The following is a 26,045-nucleotide window of genomic DNA, read 5'->3' as shown; positions in this document are numbered from 1 at the left end:
ATTACTTTTTTTTGCACATTCTGTAAATCAATATTCATGCTTTGTGTGTGAAATGTTGCCTTATTCCACCTGCAGTCCCATTACACTGTCGTAAGCTGTACGCAACGAAATTACGTTCTGTATGCACTCTGTACATACAAAATGACAATAAAGTTGTCTAAGTTATGGAAAGCACAAACTTGATTCAAAATTGTAAGTTGGTCACTAGTTGTGATCATCTTACCACTATAGCTTTGTTATTAACACACATCTGTGGCTATTCTAAGCTCTGCGGGTCATTTTAAGAAGCTTTTTCACATAGTTTTCACCTAACAACTTTATACAAAAAAGTCACATATTTTATCAAAAAGGTAATTGCTTTTGAGCCATCAATGGCAGGTTAGGTCTCCTGCCTCGTAATTCAAGAGGAACTCTACACCACCAGCAGCAGCAAAGGAAAACATATCTCTTCTAGTGCAGATGCTAATAAAACTGATATCTGTACCAGTTATAGATAAGGACAGAAATAAAGATAAAGCTGAAATGAAATCTTCCCTTGTTGCTTGTTTAAATATGAACTAGCAATGCAGCACAGCTAGGTGTAGCAGGAAGTTAGAACAGTAGGACTTCAAAGTGCAGTGCCCACTGGTTGCGTTGGAGAAGAACAAAAAAAGGAAGAAAAAAAAACAGCGTAATAGGGCCTTACTGTTCCTATTGACTCAAACCAGTGACGTCTGGCCATCATCTAGTGATGCTTTCTGAACTTGTTCTGTAGTATTGAAGCTAACCACAGCTGGAATCTGTTCTGGTCTCAATAGACTTCACCATGCCGCTCCATCTATTAACTCAATATGCTTTTCCCTTAAAACTCCCATGAGCCATTGCTTCAACAGGGAATTGCTCATGGGAATTGTGTGGCACATCCTTAAGCACGAGGTAGCCGTGTTAGGTGAAATAAATGTAATCACTTGTAATTCAGCAGTCAATGATGCAGCTAATAAAAACTCCTGGGAGTTATTAGTTATACTGCCATTTTCTGCAGAATGGAGAAGTCTGGTAAAGTTATTTCAACATCCCGCAAAGCCCGTCCTTTGCTTTTTAAACATGCGCTTGCAATATATCATGAATATGATTAGTCTTCTCATGCGTACCCTAGCGCAACTGACTTATCATTTCTCTTTGGACTTTTGATAGTTGCTTCCTACATCCTGTTTATGCATTAATGTGGTCATTTTGCAATATAATTTTCGACATGGGACCACTCGTACAAATAGATATACATGGGCCATTATCACAGAGTGAAAAACTGAATAATTAGTTTGCCATTGAAATTAAATGTTTATAAAACAGAGTATTTTTTTTTTTTCATGCAGACATGTATTAACATGGGCTGTAATGTTAAAAGAAAGATGCAAACTCTTAAAATGCTTTGTTAAGCAGACAACTTCAACATTTCTTTACAATGTACAGTAGCTAGCTGTATTTATTGAGTGATTTATTGCCTGCTTTTATCCATTTAGCTCTTGCTTCTAAGCCCTGACTGAACAGCACAACAAATTAAAATGATTAAACTAAAAAACAAAAACTCCTTCTCCAAGAAGAAGCCCAGAGAAAATGCCTCTGCTGTGACAGAACCTCTCTCTCAGAGGTCAGTCCTGACCGAGCCCCTCCGGGTTGCAGATAAGGCATGTTTTGTATGTACCTCATGTTTATGTCCGTTTATGTTTGTGTGGTTTAAAGCACACATCGGAACATGCTGATGGAGAAACATGCTGAGACCTGTGGAAAATTTGCACATCGCAAAAATATTGACCAGTTTAGCTTTTTTCTGCTGCCAAGACATGTTTTTAGTTTATAGTAGGACTGAACGTGCTTGTGGATTCGAAAAATGTCCGGTTTGTATTTCTTTGTACCACCAAACTGATTTTCTTGATAGAGTGCTGAGCAAAAGTATCCGTACCTCTTGATTTTTTCCCCCACATTATGTTATTTTACAAACACATAAATTAGCCCATTTTACCGGCACTTTATAGGACAGATTATCACAAAGTAGCGCGTGAATGTGACGTGAAAGGAAAATGATACAATATTCTCAAAATCTACTACAACTAAATATTTTGTTGTAGTAGATTGTTTACCCCCTTAGTCAGTACCCTCTATAAAACTCTGCCCACTGCAATCACAGATCGAGATTTTTTTAAGCGTGGCTCCAACAACTTTGCACATTTAGAGACTGAACTTCTTCTTCTTTACAAAAACAGCTCAAGTTCTGTAAGGCTGGATGCAGAATGCTTGTTGCTGATTCTCAACTGGATTTATATCCAGATTTTAACTGGGTCCTTCTAGCTCTCAAAATAAGCTTCAACTTAATCTATTCCATCTCAGCTCTGAATGTATGTTTATGGTCTTTTCCCCGGTGGAAAGTGGACTTTTGCCCCAGTTTAAAGTCTTTGCAGCCTGTTACGCCCACAGTTGGCTGGAAGAATGGGGTAACATAAAATTAAGGAGTCTAATTGGTAAAGTTGATTAAAGGTTTATTTATAAGTTTTTTTTTTAACAAAAGAGACAACGTCCAACACGTTGTTAAACCAGATGAATGCAAACAAAAAGGAATGAAATAAAACCCTAACCCTAATAGCACATGGGTGCAAACAGTGTTGACTGTTCGGATGCAGCTACCCTGAATGTGGCTTTCAGGGAGTCTTTGAAAGGGTCGAGGAAGTTCTGGATTGGGCCGTGGCTTCTGGAAATGGTCCACACAGGAGCTCAGTATGGTGGAGGCGGGTCCAGTGTCCTTACAGCCAATCCCAGGCATGTGCTGCCACATGGTCAAATTAGACTGCCTGCATGGTCAAATTAGAGTCCACTCTGCACTACTGCGTAAATAACACAGCCTCTGACCGGTTTCCTTGCAAGATTATCCTCTGTTTGGCTCCATTCATCCTACCATGCATCACATGTGGGTTTATTTTCAGAAGTTCAGTTTTGGTCTCATCTGAGCAGAGCACTTTGTGCTACACGCTTGCTGTGTCCCCTACAGGACTCATGGACAACTGCATACGTATTCTATATCCTTGTGACTGTCTTTCAACAACAGCCTTCTTCATCCCATTCCCCTAATAGGGCTACATTTGTAAAGTGAACAGTTAATAGTTGTCCTGTCTCCTAACTGAGCTGCGGATATGTGCAGCTCCTCCAGAGGTACCATGGGGCTCTTGATTGCTCCTCTGATTAATACTCTCCTTGCTTGGCCTGTCAGCTTAGGGGGATGCTTGATGTTTAGGTATGTTCAGATGATGGATTGAACAGTGCTCTGTAATATATCGGGATATTGATTGATCATCTAACTGTGTTTTATAACTGTTTCCACAACTTTGTTCCTTGTCTGTCTGGTACGTTCCTTGGTCCTTAGCCACATGTTCCATTTTTTTTTTTAAATTTATTGTTAAAGAAATGTACTTGTCGTTTTCCTTTCAACTGTGTAATACTTTCTGTCGGTCTATCACAGGAAGTTCCAATGAAATACATTGAAATTTATGGTGGCAGAGAGACATAAAGTGAAAAGGTTTAGAGTTCACGAATAGTTTTGGGAGACCGTTTTTACCTGAAGCGGACTCCTGCTCCGATATGCCAGTCTAGGGGAGTGTGACCATCAGGACCAGAAATATCTTCTGTGTGTGACTTTTGTTGTCTTCATATGTTCATAGGAGATTTTCTTTTGTGGTAGAGTGTATATTTTTCCTTTCTCGTGTGTGTGTGTGTGTGTGTGTTAAAAAGGGTGGTGCAGCCCTTCGAAGGCTTTAACAAAAGGACCAAATGAGAGTCTTGTCCATGTTTCAGGAGTGAGTGATGACTTTGGCAGAGACGCTGCAGATAAAACACTTTCAACTGAGCACAGGGCCAGAACTAAAAGCAAACAGCTGTGCTCCTCTCACTCTCTCTCTCTCTCTCTCTCTCTCTCTCTCTCTCTCTCTCTCTCTCTCTCCACACACTTAGTTCCAGCCATATTCTGCCATTTCTCTACTTATTTTCTCCCCTTTTATTTCTTCTACCTCTCTGCCCGCTGTATTTATCTCTCTGAGTTTCTCCCTCGAGAAGCCGCTGGCCTTTTTTTGCTTGCTTTGCGGCACTTTCTCTTACCATTCATTTCTTTTTCCTTTCAGTCGCTCCTTTTTCCCGTCTTCTTTCTTTTGTTGTTTTTCTCTGCTTGAAGGAATTAACTAAAGCCTTAATCCTTTGTTTTTGCGAAACTATTGCTAACAAAACGTTTTTTTTTTTTCATTTCTCTCTGCTTTCTTCTCCCCTCTCCCTGCTGTTTAATGGGTGGAACTCCCCATTGTACCAAAACCTGTGCACAACATCATCAAATATTATGGCTATGCTTAATTTAAACTATGCAGCCGAGCGTGTGACTGCATATGGGATTTTTTTTTTTTTTTTATCTCAGCCTTGTTGGAAACTTTAAGTGGAATGAAGAAACAGCACATCGGTTTTTGCAGTCGGTATTGTGGCAACACGGCTCAGTGTTTGGAGTTTGTTTCTTAGCAGAGAGGAGAAAAATGCTGAGGCCTTTCAGCCCTTCTCAACCAAACGAGGTCTCAGTCATAAGGACCAGCTCAACCTTGAAGTGACCTCAAATGAGCCCAGGAAATAGGGAGGCGATGAGGGAACATTCGCCCTCCATCAACTTTCTGCGCATCATTTGACGTCGTTAGCAGAATACTCCGAAAGGATAAAAAAAAAACGAGAGTGAAAGCGAGATACAAAGAGTTACAGTACGGCATTTTAAAAATCACAATAATAATAATAATAATAATAATAATAATAATAATAATAATAATAATAATAATAATAATAATTCTCCATCATCTGTATTGATTGTTCTTTAATGTAGAAATTATAACTTACATAAAAGCATTGAGATGTAGCTCTTCTCAGGGACGTATGCAGGTGTTCACAGTGGGGTTCTCCTGTTTTTCATGCAGGTACGTTTATCACAGCTCCAAGTGGATGGTAGCAGGAAACGCTGACTCCCCGGTGCCTCCACGGGTTTACATCCATCCAGACTCCCTGGCTTCCGGAGACACCTGGATGAGGCAGGTGGTCAGCTTTGACAAGCTGAAACTCACCAACAACGAGCTGGACGACCAGGGACACGTAAGAAAACTGCCTTCTTTCTGTCATCTGCTGCTCAGTGTGACCTCCTAACCTCATATCATTTGAGTAATTATCCCTCTGGAATGGCTGCCTTCACATTTATTGGCAGCCCTTGTAAAGATGTGTAAAAAATGTTCAAGATAAATTAGTCTTTTACTGCAGCAGCATAACCTCAAAGTGAAACATTTTGGAAACTGATCAATCATTAATTTGAATATATTTAGTCAAGAAAAGAAATCCTGTTAAAAATAAATATTCTTTTGATTTTCTTTTTTTAATCCTTATTTTTTGACCAAAATGTCGGTCAGCAGTTATAAGAAGTGTTTGATTGGTGTTATGTAGAGACAAATTTTTCTATTAAATACTGAGAAATAAGGATATAGAAAATTCTATGGTGTTTAAAACAAAAGTAAAGCAAGACAACTGATAACTGTAATGTTATTGAAACAGTTTTTAATTCTTAAATTGCTTCTTCAATTTAATCCAAAATGTCTAATAATTTCAGTTAGTAATCTATGACTTCCCGTTTCTTTTATCCTTTTTTCTTTTATAAGGCGTATGTGTGTTAATCTTAATAAGTTATAAAAGGGTTTAAAGAAATTAGCAACCGACCTAAACCTGCCATTGTCTACAGTCGAAACAATAGTTTATCAGCTTAAAATAGTTGATAGATAGAAAGATAAAACAGATAAATAGATAGATAGATAGATAGATAGATAGATATTCATTTTGTATCAGACTTATTTTTGATTGAAATTCTGTCAACAAGGTATTTTTAATATTTATATATATTCCTAAATTAATTTTATCATAAGTTAGGCTTCTATTCACTACTAATGCAATGAAAAAAATAAGTTTGTTTGATTCCGTCTAAAGAGTTGAGTTCTCAATTCCAAACAGACCTCAAGATGAAAACAATGACCAACAATTTTAAATATAAAAAAGTATTTTTTTTTAAAGGGAGGAAAACACTGGTCAGCGACGTTAGTTTAATGTTGTGCCTCGGTTTAATATCTGGCCTGTTTTGCAAAAGTTATTTCCATTTCACCACCACATACAATATCAAGAGAGTGAAAAACATCTCTTTACTTCTATTCATGATAACGGTCATCTTGTTAACCTGATTCAAATTACTGAAGGCAACTTATCTACTATCTGTCTGAAATGCTTTTGCTTGAAAGACAAGATTTTGTGTGCACACTGGTTGAGGTGTTCTCACCTGAGGTGTTCTTACGCCAGAGAAAATGACCCCCCTGTTTGCTGTGGCGACCCCTGAAAGGGAAATGCCGAAAGAAGAGGGTTCAAGCAGTAAATAAAGTCTTAGAGAAAGTTTTTATTATACACAGATATGACAAGTAAGAAGTAAGGTATTGTCATTTAATCTAGATTAAAAATATATATATTATGAAAGCCAGTCAGTGAGAAGTTAGCAAAACAAGGTTAAGTAAAGTAGTTCTCTTAGGGATTTTTCTCATGGTTTAGCAGGTTACAGATCCACCTAATCCACCTACCACGTACATAACCCACTATATAATACTTGTTTATTCCAGCATTCCCGTTCTCTGCACTAATCACACTGTGGACATATATGTTTGTATGTGTATGTGCACCTGTACATCACTTCCATGTACAAAACAATAAGAATGCAAATAAGATTTACTCCTCATTGCGCCACTGCATTATTGTCTCAATTTGTGCAGCTGTTTAAAGTGTGTTCATATATTTCTATACTGGACTGTATGATTTTATTACTGCATTATTGTGTTGTCGTATTATTGTATAAGCTAGCACTGTACAATCCACAGTCAAATTCCTTGTATGTGTACCCATACCTAGCAAATAAAGATGATTCTGATTCTGTATACTAAGGTACAAGAATTAAGGAGAATGCAGTGGTGTATTTGTTGTAGGCCAGCTCTAGCATATGTCCTGCTAACACTCCTGCTGACCAGCTTCCATCTCCAAGCAAGCCGCATCCTATCCTCCCTCACTCAGTCAGCCAGACAGCAGTTTCTGCTCTATAACAAGGAAGATAATATTGTCTATACTACATCATCAAAAGCAGCGATGTCCAACGCTTGATTGATGCAGATACTCTTAACAAAAACATTGTGGTGAAATTCTTACTGAGACCAGGCCCATCAATAAAAGATGCAGACAAGTTGAAATCTATCTTAAATAAAAAAGCACAAATGAATACATTAATATTAATATTTTACCAAGCCTAATTTTTGTTTTCAGGTTACAATTGAATGTAAAAATAGAACACAAACCTCAATTCACTTTTAGCCAATAGCTGGCTTGGCCAAACAAAGCTCGAGTTTTTGAAGAAAAATCTGCAAGGATTTACAGATCCCTTTTCTAGAGAAATCTGAATGTTTTACCAGTTTAGATACGATATTGGCCATTTAGTCTATGGACTAGCAGGTAAAAAATGAAAAATGGACAAAAATGTTTCTTTTGAATTTTAAATAAATAAAAAAAAAAATAATTTTTTTGGCCCACCTCTACTTTCAACTCTATAATTTCAGCGAGTTTGGAGACCTCTGATGGAAAGGTGTCCTGGTCTTCATCAAAAACTGGAAATCCCTACCCCCCTTCATTGTAGCACTCTGTTCAGCCTTCCTATTATCTGCTCAAAGTCTTGTTCTCCCTCTCTCTCATAACCTAAATTAATTGCACACAGTCTCAACGTCTAATAGAAAATAATGTTTCCTTTGAAATACCTTTTTACATCCCGGTGCTTCCAAGTCATACTGGAAACAACTAACTTTGAATCTTCTTCTCTCACAAAGAAAACATATGCTGAGCTAGATCTTATGTGCTCAGTGAGTGTAACAATATAGGATTTTTGACTTTTTGACAGACAGGTCAAGCTTAAATCGATTCTGGTTAATGCTGGGAAAATGTCACATATTCGGCGCAATAATACGCTGAATGCTGAATTTTACTCAGTCAATCACAGAGTCCAATTTTACCCAAGATACTTTGCGCTTAAATGTTCAAGCTGTGATTTTCATTGTCGCCGTTTAAACTTCACATCCCTTCATGTTGCTGGAGCAATGAAATTCTTCTGGAGCTGTGTAGCCTTTCTTGGATGGAAATGTTTTTTGATGCATTTGCATGAGAGGAAAGTTGAAAGGGATCGTCGTGAACTTGATGCTTTCGTGACTCACACAGCCATGAGTCTCGTTCAAAATCGATTTTCTCTCTTCTGTACCACATATTGCCCTCCCACACTCCGTCTTTTTGAAGTCTATGCATTATACGGGAAGCTTATTAGAAGTCTGGAATTTGAACCAGTGTGCTGAATTTACTACATAATATTTATTTCCTCTCATAGCACACGGATTTTGTTATAAAATGGTTTGGGTAAGAGCACTTAATGACTGAAGTTGATTTGTATTTCGCTCATGCAGTACCACAGCTAAAACTTGAAGTCTGACCGCAAAATGCCTGATTTACGGCCTCGCTTGCAGTGAGTCAGTAACAAAGCCAGTCATCTGTAGTACGTTTCTTAGTGGTTCTTGCCTACTCTAAATGGCTAATGTGGGTTTCATAGGTGCAAATATTAATCTGTAATGCTCCGAGTAAAATCCTCATCTCTTTGATTTACTGCTTCATATGTCTAATCAGGCAGGATTCATTAGGGCCCTGTTCACATTTCGTATCAACCAGCATCCTCTGTGATCTGAGGTGAAAGGTTCTAGACGCAGCTGTGAGAGGCTGGCAGGAGCAGGCATATCCGACCACATTAGCGGTGGTCTGCCACACTGGTGTCCACGTTACGCTGTGGCAGTCAGACTGCAGATGAGTCCTGGGCCACATTAAAGGACCACATACTGACCTGACATGACTGCACTCAAGCTGTGGAGTTACAAACAAGAGGGTTGCCCCTTCTCCTAAAACACAGAAAGAGCACTCTTCATACATTTTGGCTGTTTGATTTTCAGTAATTAAAAACATTTAGTACTATGTAATGTTTTGGTCTCTGCAAAAGTTTCCTCGCTTGGTATTATCATGCATGTTAAGTGGTTGTATCACAAGTGTACGGTGCAAAGTAGGTGTGTTCATAGCAAGGATGCCATGTCTCCCAACATGCTTGCAGATCTCAGTCGCAAACTACACTGCAAATTAAACCCTAGCCTGCTCCCTTTTATATATGACTGGACTGTAATGGAATTAATTGCATTGATTTGAATTTAAATTTAGAGGATCTACTTTAATTATGACCTGGAACTGTTTGTCTTTCGAGGTCCCTGATGCTTCATAAATATTGTTAGTAAATGTCTGTTTTTTATGAAAATGTTTTAATTTTGAGATGACACACAGACATGTAGTAAGTATGCCAGGTCTTTAGGTGGTGCTGTAGGCTGAACAAAACAAAGAAGGAATGCAGTTTACGCATGAAGTTTCCATAGGGGGTAATACAACGTTACCTTTTGCAAAAATGAGTATGCTGGTTGACGACATGAAAATGAGAGGTTTTTTTTAACTTTTTACGCTGGTGCCTTTTTTTTGGAAAAAAATACTGTTACCTTTGTTACCAATCATCATTCACTTACATTAACTGCATTAATCCCCTGTACACACTTCTAGATATTTTGTAAGATAGATTTCCTGCTGCATTCAGAGGTTTTGGTGACAAAGAGGATTTTGACGCTGGAGATTATTAAAAACTCTTTGTGTTGTGTACGTGTAGAGATCATCAGCTTTCCGTGCTCGAAGCCACAGCAATCATAATAGAGCTCTTTTCATTAGGGCTAAGGTTGAATTATTATTATTGTAAACAGTGTCAGATATAAGTTAAGTGACTATTTTCTGGGGAGAATCTTTAGCCCAGCAAAGCTTTACCCATGCTCAGGATCTGTTTGCTGATGATGTCAGTGTCAACGTTCACGCCACCTGCTAGTGTGGCATAGATAATACAGCAGTTATGACTGGAATCCCAAAATATACTTGACAATTGTTGATAAAATAAAATAATTGTTAATAAAATCTGTGGTAACATGTCAGAAAGAATAAGTTTTTTTTTTGACTGAAGCCAAATAAAAAGAAGTTTTTCTTAAATTAGGATTCTACCAATAACCTTCTGTAAAAGAGGCTGTAAATGTGTAAACTGTGCTATGCAGCTTTCGTCTCGGAAAATGATTCAGTGGGAACTGCAGCGATGGTAAACACACTGCTCTGCTGGCGCCACGAGGGAGACACTTCCAGCGCAGCGACAAAATGGCAGCCCTCAGCTTCATGTGTTCCCGGAAGGTCGCGGCTCTGTCAGGGCTCTGCAGATGATCACATCAGCTCAGCAGTGACATGTGTAATAACATATGGTCGCTAGTGGGAAGTGTGTCATTTCGTCTCCCGCTGTTCCGTTTAAACTCTCTGCTTTCCCGGTGGAGGCTTAGGGGCCAAAGGAAATGAATTAGGAAGCTCCCTGTGCGGGAAGTCCCACAACCTCTTGTTTAATGTGTCTTTGTGAATTACGCTTCCATAAGATTTCTGCATCATAAGAAACAGACAACGAACAGTAAATGTCGTGAATCATCAGACATTGCAACAGAAGCAGAGTCTGTGGGGGGTGGGGTGGGGGGGGGGGGGGGGGCAATGACTGATGATGACCTGGCTGACAAATTGCCAATCAGTGTCTCCTGTAGTTTAGGATTTTTTAATAAGGCTTGAAGGTTTAAGGAAATTGGCTCAACTTACTTTTCTAACTCCAAAACAATGCCAAAAATACAAAATACTCTGAAAAGTGCATTTATTTTAAATGCAGAAAAATTGAACTACATGTTTTCATCTGATATAGCATTTTTTCTCTGGCAGATTAATATGCCTAAAATAATTAGTTTATATACTATGACACGATGATGATAATGAATTGATTTGTGATTTCAAGTGCAGCATAGAATAGTTGCAATTGTATTTTAAAGACTGTATTTCTTACTGTATTTGAATTATGCAAAAAGAACAGAACTGTATGGACATATCTACATATCAGATTAATATTATTTCAGCATTGTCATTACTTTTCACATGAGCTACAGTATATAGCACATATGTGCGACACTACAGAATCAACACAATTACAACTCAAATATCACAGCAGTGACCCAATAATAACATTACTTAGTCTCACACTATGCAAAGCAGTTGCTTCACTCACCTCGAATTGCTCTATGCTTGAAACTGAAAGTGTGACAGATTTTTTTGGTTAATTTGGTTAAAAACTATTTGACCACTTGTGGGCACAATTAGGGCACGGAAATTACATTTTTTGGATGGTTGTTGAAATGAACACACATAGCAAAAGTAATGTACACAATCACACGCCTCAGACTGTGAATTCTAAACTCTGGATCCCCAAACAAGCAGTATTGCAATGCAGATACTTTAAAAGAATCCCCTGTCCCCATTTCCTCCGGTTTAGATACACGTAATACTTGTTTTTTAGCACACTTGCATAAGTGGCAAGATAGGAAAGCAGCTCAATACTAAATGGACAGTTTTCCAGTCAGTCATAGCAATTTAAAGACAATCTTGATTTATTTACAAAGGTCCACAAACTACTCACAAAATGAATCTTTAACACATTTTGATCTAAGAATAATACAAGTGAAATTGAATATTTATACACTTTAAATTCAATCATACGATACATGTACAGCTTTTAATATTAATATTAATACACAGTAATACATTTATGTCAGTAAATTCAACAGGTTACTGATTCATTTAATCTTGAATAAATCTTCATTTAAGCTTGAATGTCATCATTTGATTACTACATTTTTTTATTAAGCTACTGATGTTAGCCAATTGGCTAATTTGCTCATCTTGTCAGAGTTAGTTTAGTTTGAAATATTATCAAAAATGTATTTATTTATTTGGAATTTTTTTTTTTTATATTATTTAGTTAGAGTGGCTTCAAGTAATGAGGGAGGCCTTGTTTAAAGCGGGATTTATGAGGTTAGAAAAAATAACTTTACAATTAATTAAACCTTAATTTGTTAATATAAATCCTTCTTGAGCCGGTTTTGCATATTTCCTGGAAGATAGCAACCATTTTACTAAGGTCCCCGAAATGTGGCAGACACCAAAGGTTTTGCAGAAATCTTGAGAAACTCGGAGAAGAGGAGTCATTCCTTGTGATACTGTCATCAAAACCTGGTACAGGGCATATGATCCAATATGATTGCTAGGAATTCAGAGAGACATAAAGCTGTTGTTTATTCCGTTTGTTCAAACATCTGCTTGGCAGTGGGGCTTACACTGGGAGAGATTCTGACTGTATGGTGATAAAAGTTTAGTGGGGAACCAGAAATTAAGCATTCATTCCACATTTTTGGAACAAAACATCTTGTTACAATTTAGCCATAAAATAAACTGTAAAAAGAATTCTGTGTATTGCCAAAGTGTATGAAGTATGTGTGTGTAAATAACCCAGAATTAGAATATTATAAAGGTTTACCTGGAACTAAAGCATTAGTTCAGTGGATTTATAGTGACTGTAGTTCACAAGATAAAAATGGCCTAAATAGACAGAAGAGTTTAAATGATGTTTTCTTTATTTATTTAAAAAAGTACTGCACCGCTCACCCTCATGGCTGTCACCTTCTTCTGTCACATAATTCCTGCCTCTCTGCTGTATGGGAAAATCTAATAAAACTCTGGAGCAGGCCGGACTATAACCAAGACATTTTTTTTTCTTTTGTCGCGTTCTTTTGTTCTTTACAGTTAATGATGCGTTGAATTTTAGCATATCTGCGCTGTTGTGTGAGGCCGATTAAAGCTGCCCAGTAAATATTTCTACAAAGTCTGCTTTGAACATCTGCTCATGGCCCCTTAAAATCCTGTAATTGGCCTGTGAGAAATGCATATTTTTCTCTGTTTTTCAGCAGTATGTGTGAGGCGCGTTCCGCTCTTTGACTTGCCACTAGCCTTCATTGTCGTGAGCAACGGTCAAAGTTTTTGCTCGTCTCTGCTGAAGTTAAGTCAGTTCATCTACAGTCTGTAATTTATCTGTTTAATTACGGTCATTAAGCTACTTTTAAATATAACCTGTTATATGAACATGCGTGATCCCAATTCCCCAATGCCTTTGAAAGGGGACTGAAGGGACGCGATTATCTCCACTGAAAATGACAACATCTCTTCTCAGTTTAATTGAATTTGAACAACTGTCAGCCTTTCGTCCCCTGGCTGCACCCTGAGTCATTTGTTTAGAGTTCAGCGACTGTAGCATCTGCTTTTACTTCGTGTCACCTCCTTTATTAAACTGCTTTCTAGTTTAGATTTTCATTATTGGCTTTTTTTCTCCTTGTTTCCTTTGAGCTGGATGTCGTAGATGGATAAAAACGTAAATAGGGTTTTGCGAAAAACATTTTCCTGTCACATTCTGCAACGTCACAGCCACAAACTTTTATGTATTTTGTCAGGCTTTTATGTGAAAAGTGTATTTAGTATTTTCTACTAACAGAAATCTGTCTATCGGCAGTCAGGTTCTGCGCAATCAGTTTTCAGATTTCACCTAGCTACAAAATAAAGTCCACGTGTGAGTAATTTAATATTAGTATAAATCCAGCTGTTCTACGAAGGCCTCAGAGGTTTGTTAGAGAACATTAGTGAAAAAAAAAAAAACATCACGAAGACCAAAGAACACAGCAGACAGGTCAGAGAGGACTTGGTGGAGAAGTTTAATGGAGTGTTAGGTTATAAAACAATATCCCAAGCTTTGAATATCTCAAATGGTGACTCTGGAGGAGCAGCTCGGGTGGGATAATCTATTGACAGAACAACCAATCAATCACGTAATTTAGAAATGTACTCTCTGTAAGAAAATGACAAGAAGAAAGCCGTTGTTGGAGGAATACAATGCCAATACATGATTGCAGTTTGTCTAAAGCCATGTAGGGGACAGAGCAAGGATGTGGCAGAAGGTGCTCTGGTCTGATAATAAGTAATAACTGGTTTGGCCTACACACAGAACACTGCACATCACCCTGAACACGCCTTCCTCTCAGTCAAACATGGTGGTGGCAGCATCGTGCTCTGGGGATGCTCTTCCTCGGTAGTTACAGGAAAGCTGGTCAGAGTTGATGGACAGATGGACGGGAGCTAAACACATGACAATATTGGAAGAAAAGCTGTTAGAAGCTGCAAAAGACAACAGACTGGTGCAGAATTTCAACATGCATCAGGACAAAATTCCTAAAATTACAGCCAAAGCATGGATTTGGATCATGGCAGGTTGGTGTGTTAGAATTGTTCATTTGAAATCAAAACTTAAATCCAATTTCGAATTGGAAAATTTCAGTCACTAGATGTGCAAAACAGGTAGAACTGCAGCTGTGACTGCAGTGAACGTTTTTTTTTTGGTTTTTTTTGCGCATACACATGTAAAAACCACACAATGATTACACTTTGTTGATCCATCATGTAAAATCCCAATGAAATACATTAAAGTGTGTGAGTATCAAAATGTAAAAGTCAAGAGGCATGGAAGCAATTTTAAGTCCCCGCTGCCTGTTTTCCAGTAGCTGTTACGGTAACGATGGATAAACAAAATGTAAAAAAAATTAGAACAGTTCAAAAACTGGCAGAAAAAAAGTGAACCAATCCGGATCTCAGCTCTTTTCATGTCCGTTTTTTTTTTTCTTCTCCTGAAGGAAGGACTGATTAAATCCTGAGTCCCGTTTTCAAAAGGCGGTTTCGTTAAGTCAAACACAAGGGAGCCCGCAAAGGGTGAAAGTATGTCTTCTGTGGTGTGAAACCAAAGTCGAGGCATGGAGTCAGGAGACATTTCTTTCTCGGGGAAGCAATTTGTGCGAAGTCTACTGTGCTGGGTAAAAAGACACCGCAGCTCCTCCCACACAGTTTTGATTGACAGGTGATCTAGGAGCAGAGCATGGCAAAAAAAAACCCCCCGCAAAATCAGTGCTGAGCAGCCCGGAGGGGGGGACGAGCTTTCAAAAATGAGGATTGCAGATTAAAGCGTGCATCAGTCTGCCTCCGTGCAGCTGGCCAGTCTTAATTTCAGCTTTGGACTGCTCGTGTGATTGGAGGTCTGGAGGTGTAGTGTTTTTTGAAATTCAGAGGTGTTTCCTCCCCCCCTGCGGCCTTGCTTTGAAATGACCCCCGCTGCTGTAGCAGGATGAGGGACGAACTGGGGGAGTTTGGCTCTGGGGAGGTTTTCTCACCCTCAGATTAATCAAGAGCAGACCGAGGCCCCGGGGCGAGGCTGGGGCCAGCATCGCCTGACGCCTCCGCTCGGCTGTGAAATAATCCTCGAGCGAGCTTCACGACAGCGTGAAGTTTAGTCACGTACGACGAGTTGACTTTCCGAGGAACGAGGGAGAAAAGCTGCAGGACTTCATGTAAAATTGAGACAAATACACTGCAAAAAAAATAAGTAAAAAATTCTTAAAATTAGTTTTTTTGTCCTAGATTTGAGCCGGTAAATAAGATTATCTGCCAGTGGAATGAGTATTCTGACCCCTAAAAAGAGGTAATTAGATATACTGCACTTGAAATAAGACGATAGAGATAAATTGTTCCTATTTTAAGTGCAAAAATCTTATTCTATTGGCAGATCATCTTATTTGCGTGCTCAAATCAAGAAAAAAGACACACATTTTAAGAAAATGTTACGTATTTTTCGTTAAATTTTTGCAGTGTATTATTGCAAATTCAATTGTTTTTGCCCTATTAGAGACTACTTGTTTGATTGTCACACTTACAGCTTTCAGATCTTTAAACAAATGATAAAATCAAACCAGTTTGCCTTGAGTTGGCTTTTACTGTGGTTCACTGGAGCCCCGATCCCTTACAAGTGGCTTTGCAACCCTCAAGACTGCCGGATATCAATGACTGCTTCTGCTCTGTTGTTACCTTTCTTTAGATCAGGGCACGTTTGTTTTTCTCCTCTGAGATTTAGAGTCTACTTCATGTTGTTGGACGGGTTCTGTGTGAGTTATTTCTTGATTGAACAGGTCTGGTAGTAATCAGGCTACTGTAATTGTACTCAGTTATCCAAAAAAATAGTAGTATATCTCAACTTATTTGTTATTTAACAAGGGAAGAGAACTTTTAAATTTCTTTGAGGATCTACAACTTTTACCAGAGCACTTCCTTTTTCTTAGCACTGCTTTCCTTTACCTGTGAGATACACCGTATTTTAACCGTTACTGAAACATTTCCTTTGCTGCGTTACGTCATCCCTACTGACATGAAAAGCCCTCATTGCTTTTAAATCCCTTGTTTCTTTACTCGTACAGATCATCCTCCACTCCATGCACAAGTATCAGCCTCGTGTTCACATCATCAGGAAGGACTTCAGCAGCGAGCTGTCTGCCAACAAGCCGGTGCCGAGCGGCGAGGGAGTTAAAACCTTCAGCTTCTCTGAGACCGTCTTTACAACCGTCACCGCCTACCAGAACCAGCAGGTAAACGGCGCTCTTTTTTTATTCTTTCTGGAACGTTTCAGGACGTTTTTTTTTTTTTTCCTTTGCACATCCAAGGATATGTGAAAAAAAAAAAGATCTGTTAAAAAAGGTGCAAATAACTTAGTTTTTTGAGAAAAACTCTTTAGTCTTACAAGACCTTCCCCAAACATCTAATACAGTATGCTTAAAAAAGAACATGTTTGCAAATGAATGTTAGGCTTCATCAATTTCACAAAACATTGCTGCCATTTCTGCAGATCACCAGACTAAAGATTGATCGCAACCCCTTTGCCAAAGGATTCCGGGACTCAGGCCGAAACAGGTACAGAAAAATCCTGCTAGAGCGCTTTTTCTTACCTCCTTGCATCTGTTTCCATCCACCAACTTAACCTATTCATTATTCCCAAGGTTTAACACTATGTTCTGAAAAAATATGTAAAATCTTGCATTATCAGCCAGAAAAGTGCTCTTATGAGGAATGTGTTCAGTTAGGAAATCCTCCCTTTTATCCCCCAAAAATGTTTTCTCACTTCGATCCGTGAGGTTCTGCAGCTTGAGCCCAAACCGCATCTTGCGCGAAACTCCGAATAGCCTTGATCCATTAACGACTGAAGCAAAAGTGGGAACAAAAGAATGACGGTCCTTCTCAACCGAACTTTGCGCGACATCGACCAAATCTTTCACCTTCATTTTGTCAGCAACACATGTAGCCCTGCTAGTTGGAAAATAGATTTTCTCCAGATTTCTTGCTTTGGGAAGCAGAAAGCTTCACAACAGAATGAAAATCCCCAAATGTTTTATTGATATTCTGACTTCAATTAGAATTACTGTTTAAATCACAGCAGGGCACTTATAAGATCATTTAATTTACCTTTTCATTACATTGGTCTACTTTCATGTCCTAATGGAAGAGTTCAGGATGAGGTTCTGTTTAAAGGCCCAAATCATGGCATTCGCTGCCTTGCCATCTCATTTAGTGTTAGTGAACCACATGTCTTAACTACTCCAATCTCAAAAACACATGAATTATATTTTATGAGCCTTTAAATAATTTTTGAATTTGCGTTGGGGACCTTTTACACCTTTTTACAAGTGACTGTTTTTTACACAGGAAATGGAGGCAGGGTACCAGGAACGATCTTCCTGGGGGAAACATGAACTAACAGCAGAACATGTCAGGTTTCCACTCAGAATGGGTGCCGGATCTGAAAGTAAAACTGTGTGAAAAGCAAAATTGTTACAGGATTTAAATAAGCTATACTTTAGTGATTGAAAGCCTGCTTTACTTTTCTAATAGTCTCAGCTTTCTTTTTCTTGCTACAAGGCTTTCTGATGTGGATGTTTTAGATTGGGTTCGGGCTTATGTTGCTTCCCTCTCTTCTTCTTCTGTAAGATCATTTTATATGCAGCAATATTTTTTTTGTCTATTTTGTAGATTTTTGTATCATAATTTACACAACAGAAACTCGGTACAGACCCTTTTTGGTCTGTATTTGACAAAAAAAAAGTGAACAGGTTTATAAAGGGAAGGCACGTCAGGAAATAGAGCGGGCTGTAGCATCGTTATGATGTGATTATGACATCTCCCAGGAAATATCTGCATTTTTCTACCCCTCTAGCCTGTTTTCACTGAGGTGATGTTATGTGTTCTGGTTCGGCACTGGCCCATCGCGCACCGTTTCCGTGCCTTATGACCACCTGCGTCTGTTATTCTGCCTACTTTGTAGTTTAACCGTAAATTCCTGCCCAGTTATGAAACCTTTATTCATAGAAACCATAAAAAACGGTTTCATACTAAAATGCGGTTACAAAATGCTTTTGGAACAATGGCGTTGTGTAAGAAAATGCAAACCCCCCCTCTCTGACTACGGCGTCTAGACCATTTTTTTGACCTTAAACTACCACTTCAGCAGGATTATTACCATTTCCTGGACTTTTCAGACAGGATACGACACAGCGAACATGGCCAGCCGTGCATTGTTGTGAAACTCTAGATGTTGTGTAGGATGTCCTCATCCACCGACATCACAGCCCAAATGATCAGTGCTTTAGTCACTGTGTGTTGTCACAAAGCAGAGAGGAGAATAAATTATACTACTGAAGATATTTACGGTGCGGTAAACAGAAAACCTTCCCTCCTTCCTTTCGGTCTCTTTTCTTTTGATTTGCCATGTTTTCCGTCAGACTTTGAACACCGATAAATATCGTCGTGATGGAGGAGGAAGGGGATGAGAGGGATGTTAAAGCAGCAGACCCTCCTCACATGAAAGCGGTCTGCTTCATCTGGTCTGCATTATTAAGCGCACAGATATTTGAGACATCTTTTTTCATTTTTCAAACAATAGACTGTTTGATTTATGAACTGGCATTGTAGTTTTTATTGCAGGAAAGCAACAGATGAAAAGATAACAGAAAGTGAGATATTTGTCCGCAGAGAGAAGCAAAGGAAAAATGAATTTATCCTCATCTCTGCAGCCCTTCTGGGCTTTGCTTCTGATCGAAGGGCTACCCTTAAAAACCCTCAAAGTCATACTCAGTTCAGTGCCTCATTCTTTTTTTCCCCCAACTTTGATTATTGAAAATAACAAATAATATATGGCTCTAACGGTTTATTTTACTGCTTCTGTTTTGACTGAATTATGTGAATTTATTTATTTCCATGTTGCAAATTTGTTTAGTATCCATTTAGGAAGTTCAGCTAGTGACCTCTAGCCTAACACAGAACTACTTTGGTTCCTTCCTCTGAAGAGCTGCACTAATCAGATTTTGCAACTGTTATTTTTCATAAAACGCTGATCTGCAGTTACCGATTGTAGCCGTTTCCAGTTGAACTCTAAGAACTACAAGGAGAGATGTGGGAGAGAGTAGTTGCTCTAAAACCGGATTTTACTACTTTGAAACAAAGACAAAATAATTTTGTTTATATAAATATATTTATCTATCATTTGCATTTTGTTTTAACAATCAGCGCAGTTAGCACAGCTAGAATTGTCTCTAGAGAATGTAGATCCTTAGCTTAATATTGCGATTACTAAAAGCCTGCCAACGTTTCCGTGTCCAGGATTCTCCAGAGCAGCCTTCCTGTTATGCACTGTAAGTCTTGCTCTCTAACAGCCTGACTGAAGAGCAGGCATGCCTCGACATGTCGTAGGAAACAGTTTTGTTTTAAACAGCTTTTTACATCAGTTTTTGTCCTCTGACTTCTAACACTAGAAATAACTCAATTTAAGGCGTCTTCTCTCAGCATTCCACACCGAAGAGAGTGGATGAAGCTGGAAGCAATTAGATGGCCCTTCTAAAGCCCAGACCTCTTTTGAAAATTTGTAGACAGTGCCTTTAAAATTGAGTCCATGGCAGCAGACCCAACTTTTATTTTTTTTCTCAAATATTTGTATTGGTTTTTAAACATTTTTATATATATACTCAGTCTTGAACACATTCAAAAACCACACATTCACACATTCTTTGCATCTTCTAAAGTATTGTGCAGCTGCAAAAACATATGAATGATTATAAAAGTCAGTAGAACACAGCTTTCGCATCTTCAGTTTTTTGTTTATAACTTTTTTTAATTAAATCTAAATCTCCTCCATTCCCTATGATGTTCACATATGGATAGCAGCCTACACTTGAAATATCTTGCATTGTTCCTTTCAAGCAAGATGTTGTTGTTTTTTTAGAACGTTATATATATTCTCTCATTAAACCCCATGAACTGCTGACATTGACGTCTCTGCAATTAATTCAGAAGGAAATATCAGAGCAGAAGGCAACAGCTGTAAATATTGGGAAAAAGTTGAACATAAAGGAACTGTGACGTATTTTGCTATTGCTGTGATGAATTTAGGAGGACCCAAGAAATACCCGAAAACAAGTGAGTACAAAAATAATATCAGTCTTTATTTCTGACGCTGCGGCTCGGTCCCTGGTTCGGCTCGCACTCTGCGACTGGCCGCTCCTGAAGGCAGAGTCTCAGGTTAGTGACCAGCAGATATTAACAGGCTTGTTAGAGAGAAGTTTGGTCACTAACCTGGACGTGCTGAGGGCAGAACTCTGACTCCTTGTTACGAAGGCGTCCGAGAGGGGGGTTATCCAGGGCTTCTTTGTCCAGGTTCGGTCCAGGTCTTTGTCAGGGGGAAATCCGTTTAGTTCAGGCAGCGGTCTCCAAGGGGAAATCCAATAGAGCGTCCAGGTCCAGGTCCAGGTCAATCCAGAAAGCACAGACAGAACAGGGGGCAGGCGAACTAGTTTTACTCACGGACAGACTGGGGTCAGAAACACGGTGAGGCAGTCCAGTTCTCTGAGGCTGACAGGCAGGACCCAGGCAGGCAGACAAATCCAAAAGGGGCAGACAGGTTTTCAAAAACAGAGGCAAAACAGGTCGAGAAACTGACAGGCAAACAGGAATTCAAAAAGAAGGCTGGAAGCGCTCACCGTGTGGCTCAAGACGTTCTGGCACTGGAGGCTGCAAGGAGCAGAGCTTATAAGCAGCCAGGGCGGAGACAGACACAGGTGTGCTGATTGCAATCAGCAGCTCCAGTGCCAGAAACGTTACAGAGCCCCCCCCTCAAGGGCGGATTCCAGACGCCCTTAAACGTCTCTAAGAGTACAAAAGAAAACTAAATAAAAGTCTGACCGGGCGGGTGGAGGGGGCTACAGGCAGGAGGGTCAGGAAAAAAAAAAAAAGGAAAACCAGAGTCCATAACAGAAAACAACCCTCGGAAGGGCAAAAACCAACTAACTAAAAAGCTTTTAAACCAATCTCTAGAACAGAGAGTCAGGTGGGCATCCTGGAAGACGGCCCACTCGAGAAACGGTCTCCGGAGGTCGTCCCGGCAGACCGTCCCGGCGTGACAGGCTCTCCGGCGGACGGCCCCGGCGTGACAGGCTCTCCGGCGGACGGCCCCGGCGTGACAGGCTCTCCGGCGGACGGCCCTGGCGTGACAGGCTCTCCGGCGGACGGCCCCGGCGTGACAGGCTCTCCGGTGGACGGCCCCGGCGTGACAGGCTCTCCGGCGGACGTCCCCGGCGTGACAGGTTCTCCGGCGGACGCCCCCGGCGTGACTGGCTCTCCGGCGGACGCCCCCGGCGTGACAGATTCTCCGGCGGACGGCCCCGGCGTGACAGGCTCTCCGGCGGGCGTCCAGGAGGCCGTCTACGGAGCAGGAACCTCGGAGGCCGGCGGCGGAGCAGGAATCTAGGAGGCCGGCGGCGAGGTCTGGAGAGAGGAAAAACTGAACCCGGCGCCGGACTACAGGGTACGGAAGGCGCCAGACTACAGGGTACAGAAGGCGCCAGACTACGGGATACAGAAGGCGCCAGACTACAGGGTATGGAAGGCGCCAGACTACAGGGTACGGAAGGCGCCAGACTACAGGGTACGGAGGGCGACTGGTTAGTGGCTACAGGCGGCGGCGCCTGGTTAGTGGCCACAAGCGGCGTCGCCTGGTTAACGGCCACAGGCGGCGATGCCTGGTTAACGGCTACAGGCGGCGTCGCCTGGTTAACGGCTACAGGCGGCGGCGCCTGGTTAGTGGCTTCAGGCGGCGGCGCCTGGTTAGTGGCTACAGGCGGCGACGCCTGGTTAACGGCTACAGGCGGCGGTGCCTGGTTAACGGCTACAGGCGGCGGTGCCTGGTCACTGGTTCCCGGTGCGGGAGCCTGGCTACAGGTGACCGAAGAAGGAGCCTGGCTACAGGCGACCGAAAAAGGAGCCTGGCTACAGGCGACTGAAAAGGGAGCCTGGCTACAGGCGACTGAAAAAGGAGCCTGGCTACAGGCGACCGAAAAAGGAGCCTGGCTACAGGCGACTGAAAAAGGAGCCTGGCTACAGGCGACGGACGAAGGAGCCTGGCTACAGGCGACTGACGAAGGAGCCTGGTTACAGGCAACTAACGAAGGAGCCTGACTACAGGCGACTAACAAGGGAGCCTCACTACAGGCGACTAACGAGGGAGCCTCACTACAGGCGACCGAAGGGGAAGCCTGGCTACAGGCGACAGAAGGGGACGCCTGGCTATAGGCGACTGAAAAAGGAGCCGGGTTACAGGCGACTAACGAAGGAGCCTGACTACAGGCGACGGAGGAAAGAGCCTGGTTACAGGTGACCGACGAAGGAGCCTGGCTACAGGCGACTAACGAAGGAGCCTGACTACAGGCGACGGAGGAAAGGGCCTGGTTACAGGCAACCAACGAAGGAACCTGGGTACAGGTGACAGAAGAAGGAGCCTGGCTACAGGCGACTAAAGAAGGAGCCTGGCTACAGGCGACAAAAGAAGGAGCCTGGCTACAGGCGACTGACAAGGGAGCCTGGCTACAGGCGACTGACAAGGGAGCCTGGCTACAGGCGACTGAAGGGGGAGCCCGGCTACAGGCGACTGACAAGGGAGCCTTACTACAGGCGACTGAAGGGGAAGCCTGACTACAGGCGACTGAAGGGGAAGCCTGGCTACAGACAACTGAAGGGGGAGCCTGGCTGCTGGCAGCTAAGGTGGGAGCCGGGTTACAGGCTGCTAAGGTGGGAGCCTGGCAACAGGCTACTAAGGTGGGAGCCTGGCTACAGGCTACTAAGGTGGGAGCCTGGCTACAGGCTGCTGAGGCCACAGGATTACAGGCTACAGAGGCCACAGGACTACAGGCTACAAAGGCCACAGGACTACAGGCTACAGAGGCCACAGGACTACAGGCTACAGAGGCCACAGGACTACAGACTACAGAGGCCACAGGACTACAGACTACAGAGGCCACAGGGCTACAGACTACAGAGGCCACAGGGCTACAGACTACAGACGCCACAGGGCTACAGACTACAGAGCTACAGACTACAGAGGCCACAGGGCTACAGACTACAGAGGCCACAGGGCTACAGACTACAGAGCTACAGACTACAGAGGCCACAGGGCTACAGGCTTCAGGAGGCCCCGGGCTACAGGCTTCAGGAGGCCCCGGGCTACAGGCTTCAGGAGGCCCCGGGCTACAGGCTTCAGGAGGCCCTGGGCTACAGGCTTCAGGAGCCAAAGTCAGACCCTTTGCCACCAGGAGTCTCAGGATCAACTCCTGGAGGGTCTCAGAAAGAGACATCCAATACAGTCTCTCCCAGAGTTGGCTGTCCATGAGGGCAAAAAGGGGTCTGGGCTTAAACACAACATCGAGAGGCTCAAAGTCTCCAGGGGGCCACAGTTGTTGCATCCTCTTCGGAGGCCTGGGGTGTCCGAAGAATGAAGAATCCACCTGAGACCCCGCATCACGGTTCAGCGACGGTTCCCACTGTGTTGCCACATCACACATCTGTGACGGTCCCCTCTGGGTTCCCACGTCGCACGTCAGTGACGGACCCCTCTGGATTCCTACGTCGCACGTCAGAAGAGGCAGGTCCTCCTGGACCCCCTCGTTGGGCTTCACGGGAGCCGAGGCGTCGGCCGGATCCTCAGGGACAGACTCAGGAGCCAAGGCATCGGCCGGACCCTCTGGGACTGGTTTAGGTCGGCTGTAGAAAGCCTGGAGGGCTGACCTATAATGTCCCTCTACCTCTCTTAATTTCTCCTCCAGTCCCTTTGAATATTGACAGAGGAGAGCCTCTCTGAGGCGTTTAATAATGGGGGCAAACGTCCTTATTTTATTCTCCAGGGCTTTATGGTCGGCTTCTACAGCGTCACTAGAGGGAGCTGTGGGCAGATCAGGATTGGGAAGTAGAGGACTCCGGTCCGCTGGACAGGAAGCGGCTGAAGAAGCCAGAGGGACGGTCGGCAGAGGCTGGGGCTGAACTGGCCCGGCTGACCGCTCCTCAGAACAGCTGGAGGCCTGGTCAATAAGCCGCCGTCTCCTCCTCCGGCGACGGGACGGCGGACCCAGCGGGGATGCCGATTTCTCTTGAGGAGACGGGACCGATTCCAGAAATAGGTCCGGACGGAGCTCCCGGATCACCTCCGGGTCGACCTCCAGGAAGACGTCCGGACCACTGACGGAGTAAGTGGAGGCAAAGCAGGACCTCACATATGCCATATTGGACCGGTCTGAAAAGAATGAGGAAGGTTGCAATTCGAAATGTGTCTCGCACTGTGTGAGAAAAGCCCTGCAATGTTCTGGATCACCAGAAAACATTGCCGGCGGGGAGAGTCGGGGCTCTGACGAGGACGACGTCACCGGAAGTGACGGAGGGCCAGAGGAAGCGGCTCGCGGAAGTGAAGGCAGCGTGCTTCCCTGAGTACGAAGATGGCCTAAAATCTCCGAGACGCCGGCTTCTAATTCAGAAATGGATTTCTCTACCCCGCGCGCCACTGGGTTTCGGGTACAGGGTCCATGTTTGGCCAGAACGTACTGTGATGAATTTAGGAGGACCCAAGAAATACCCGAAAACAAGTGAGTACAAAAATAATATCAGTCTTTATTTCTGACGCTGCGGCTCGGTCCCTGGTTCGGCTCGCACTCTGCGACTGGCCGCTCCTGAAGGCAGAGTCTCAGGTTAGTGACCAGCAGATATTAACAGGCTTGTTAGAGAGAAGTTTGGTCACTAACCTGGACGTGCTGAGGGCAGAACTCTGACTCCTTGTTACGAAGGCGTCCGAGAGGGGGGTTATCCAGGGCTTCTTTGTCCAGGTTCGGTCCAGGTCTTTGTCAGGGGGAAATCCGTTTAGTTCAGGCAGCGGTCTCCAAGGGGAAATCCAATAGAGCGTCCAGGTCCAGGTCCAGGTCAATCCAGAAAGCACAGACAGAACAGGGGGCAGGCGAACTAGTTTTACTCACGGACAGACTGGGGTCAGAAACACGGTGAGGCAGTCCAGTTCTCTGAGGCTGACAGGCAGGACCCAGGCAGGCAGACAAATCCAAAAGGGGCAGACAGGTTTTCAAAAACAGAGGCAAAACAGGTCGAGAAACTGACAGGCAAACAGGAATTCAAAAAGAAGGCTGGAAGCGCTCACCGTGTGGCTCAAGACGTTCTGGCACTGGAGGCTGCAAGGAGCAGAGCTTATAAGCAGCCAGGGCGGAGACAGACACAGGTGTGCTGATTGCAATCAGCAGCTCCAGTGCCAGAAACGTTACAATTGCAGTTCATTTTAAACTTTAACGACTTCGTATTAGAATCGGATATGAATCAAATAAACAGTCACAAATTATTGTACCAATATTTACATTGTGGCAGCAAAGTAACAGTGTAGCTACTTTGCCGAGGACATAACCAACTTTTCCAGCCCCCGGTGGAAATTCCATATTAATGTAAAGGGCAAACCTCCACAGCCAATTATCACATTAAAAACCAACTTTTTTATTATTGTGAATTTCTTATTACATCCCAATATAGATCCAGGCAAGGCTCCACAGTCCCACTCCTGGAGGTGTCCTCGGTTGTGCCCTGGTGAGAGGGCTTTATGGCCTGCCAGGAGGACACAGCTCATTTATTGTGTTTTGGTCCCGCCACAGTTAGGGGTGCCTGAATGATCGCAGTGAAGGCGAGGGCCGGGCAGATTAGCA

General features: G+C 42.5%; 1 protein-coding gene across 2 annotated transcripts in view; it reads left to right on the top strand.

The window, feature by feature from the left end:
• tbx15 (T-box transcription factor 15) overlaps nucleotides 1-26,045 on the top strand; it is a 55,767-nt gene that overhangs the window by 21,019 nt on the left and 8,703 nt on the right. For both annotated transcript variants that reach the window (XM_021307317.2, XM_012880052.3), the window contains exons 4-6: nucleotides 4,965-5,136; nucleotides 16,410-16,577; nucleotides 16,835-16,899. In XM_021307317.2, the coding sequence (XP_021162992.2) occupies nucleotides 4,965-5,136; nucleotides 16,410-16,577; nucleotides 16,835-16,899 (405 nt within the window). The remainder of the gene's footprint in view (nucleotides 1-4,964; nucleotides 5,137-16,409; nucleotides 16,578-16,834; nucleotides 16,900-26,045) is intronic.

Source organism: Fundulus heteroclitus, chromosome 7, assembly GCF_011125445.2.
Source record: "Fundulus heteroclitus isolate FHET01 chromosome 7, MU-UCD_Fhet_4.1, whole genome shotgun sequence".
In the NCBI taxonomy this organism is placed as follows: Eukaryota; Metazoa; Chordata; class Actinopteri; order Cyprinodontiformes; family Fundulidae; genus Fundulus; species Fundulus heteroclitus.
Note: the sequence above shows the minus strand (reverse complement) of the source record. Positions and strands in the feature narration are given on the sequence as shown.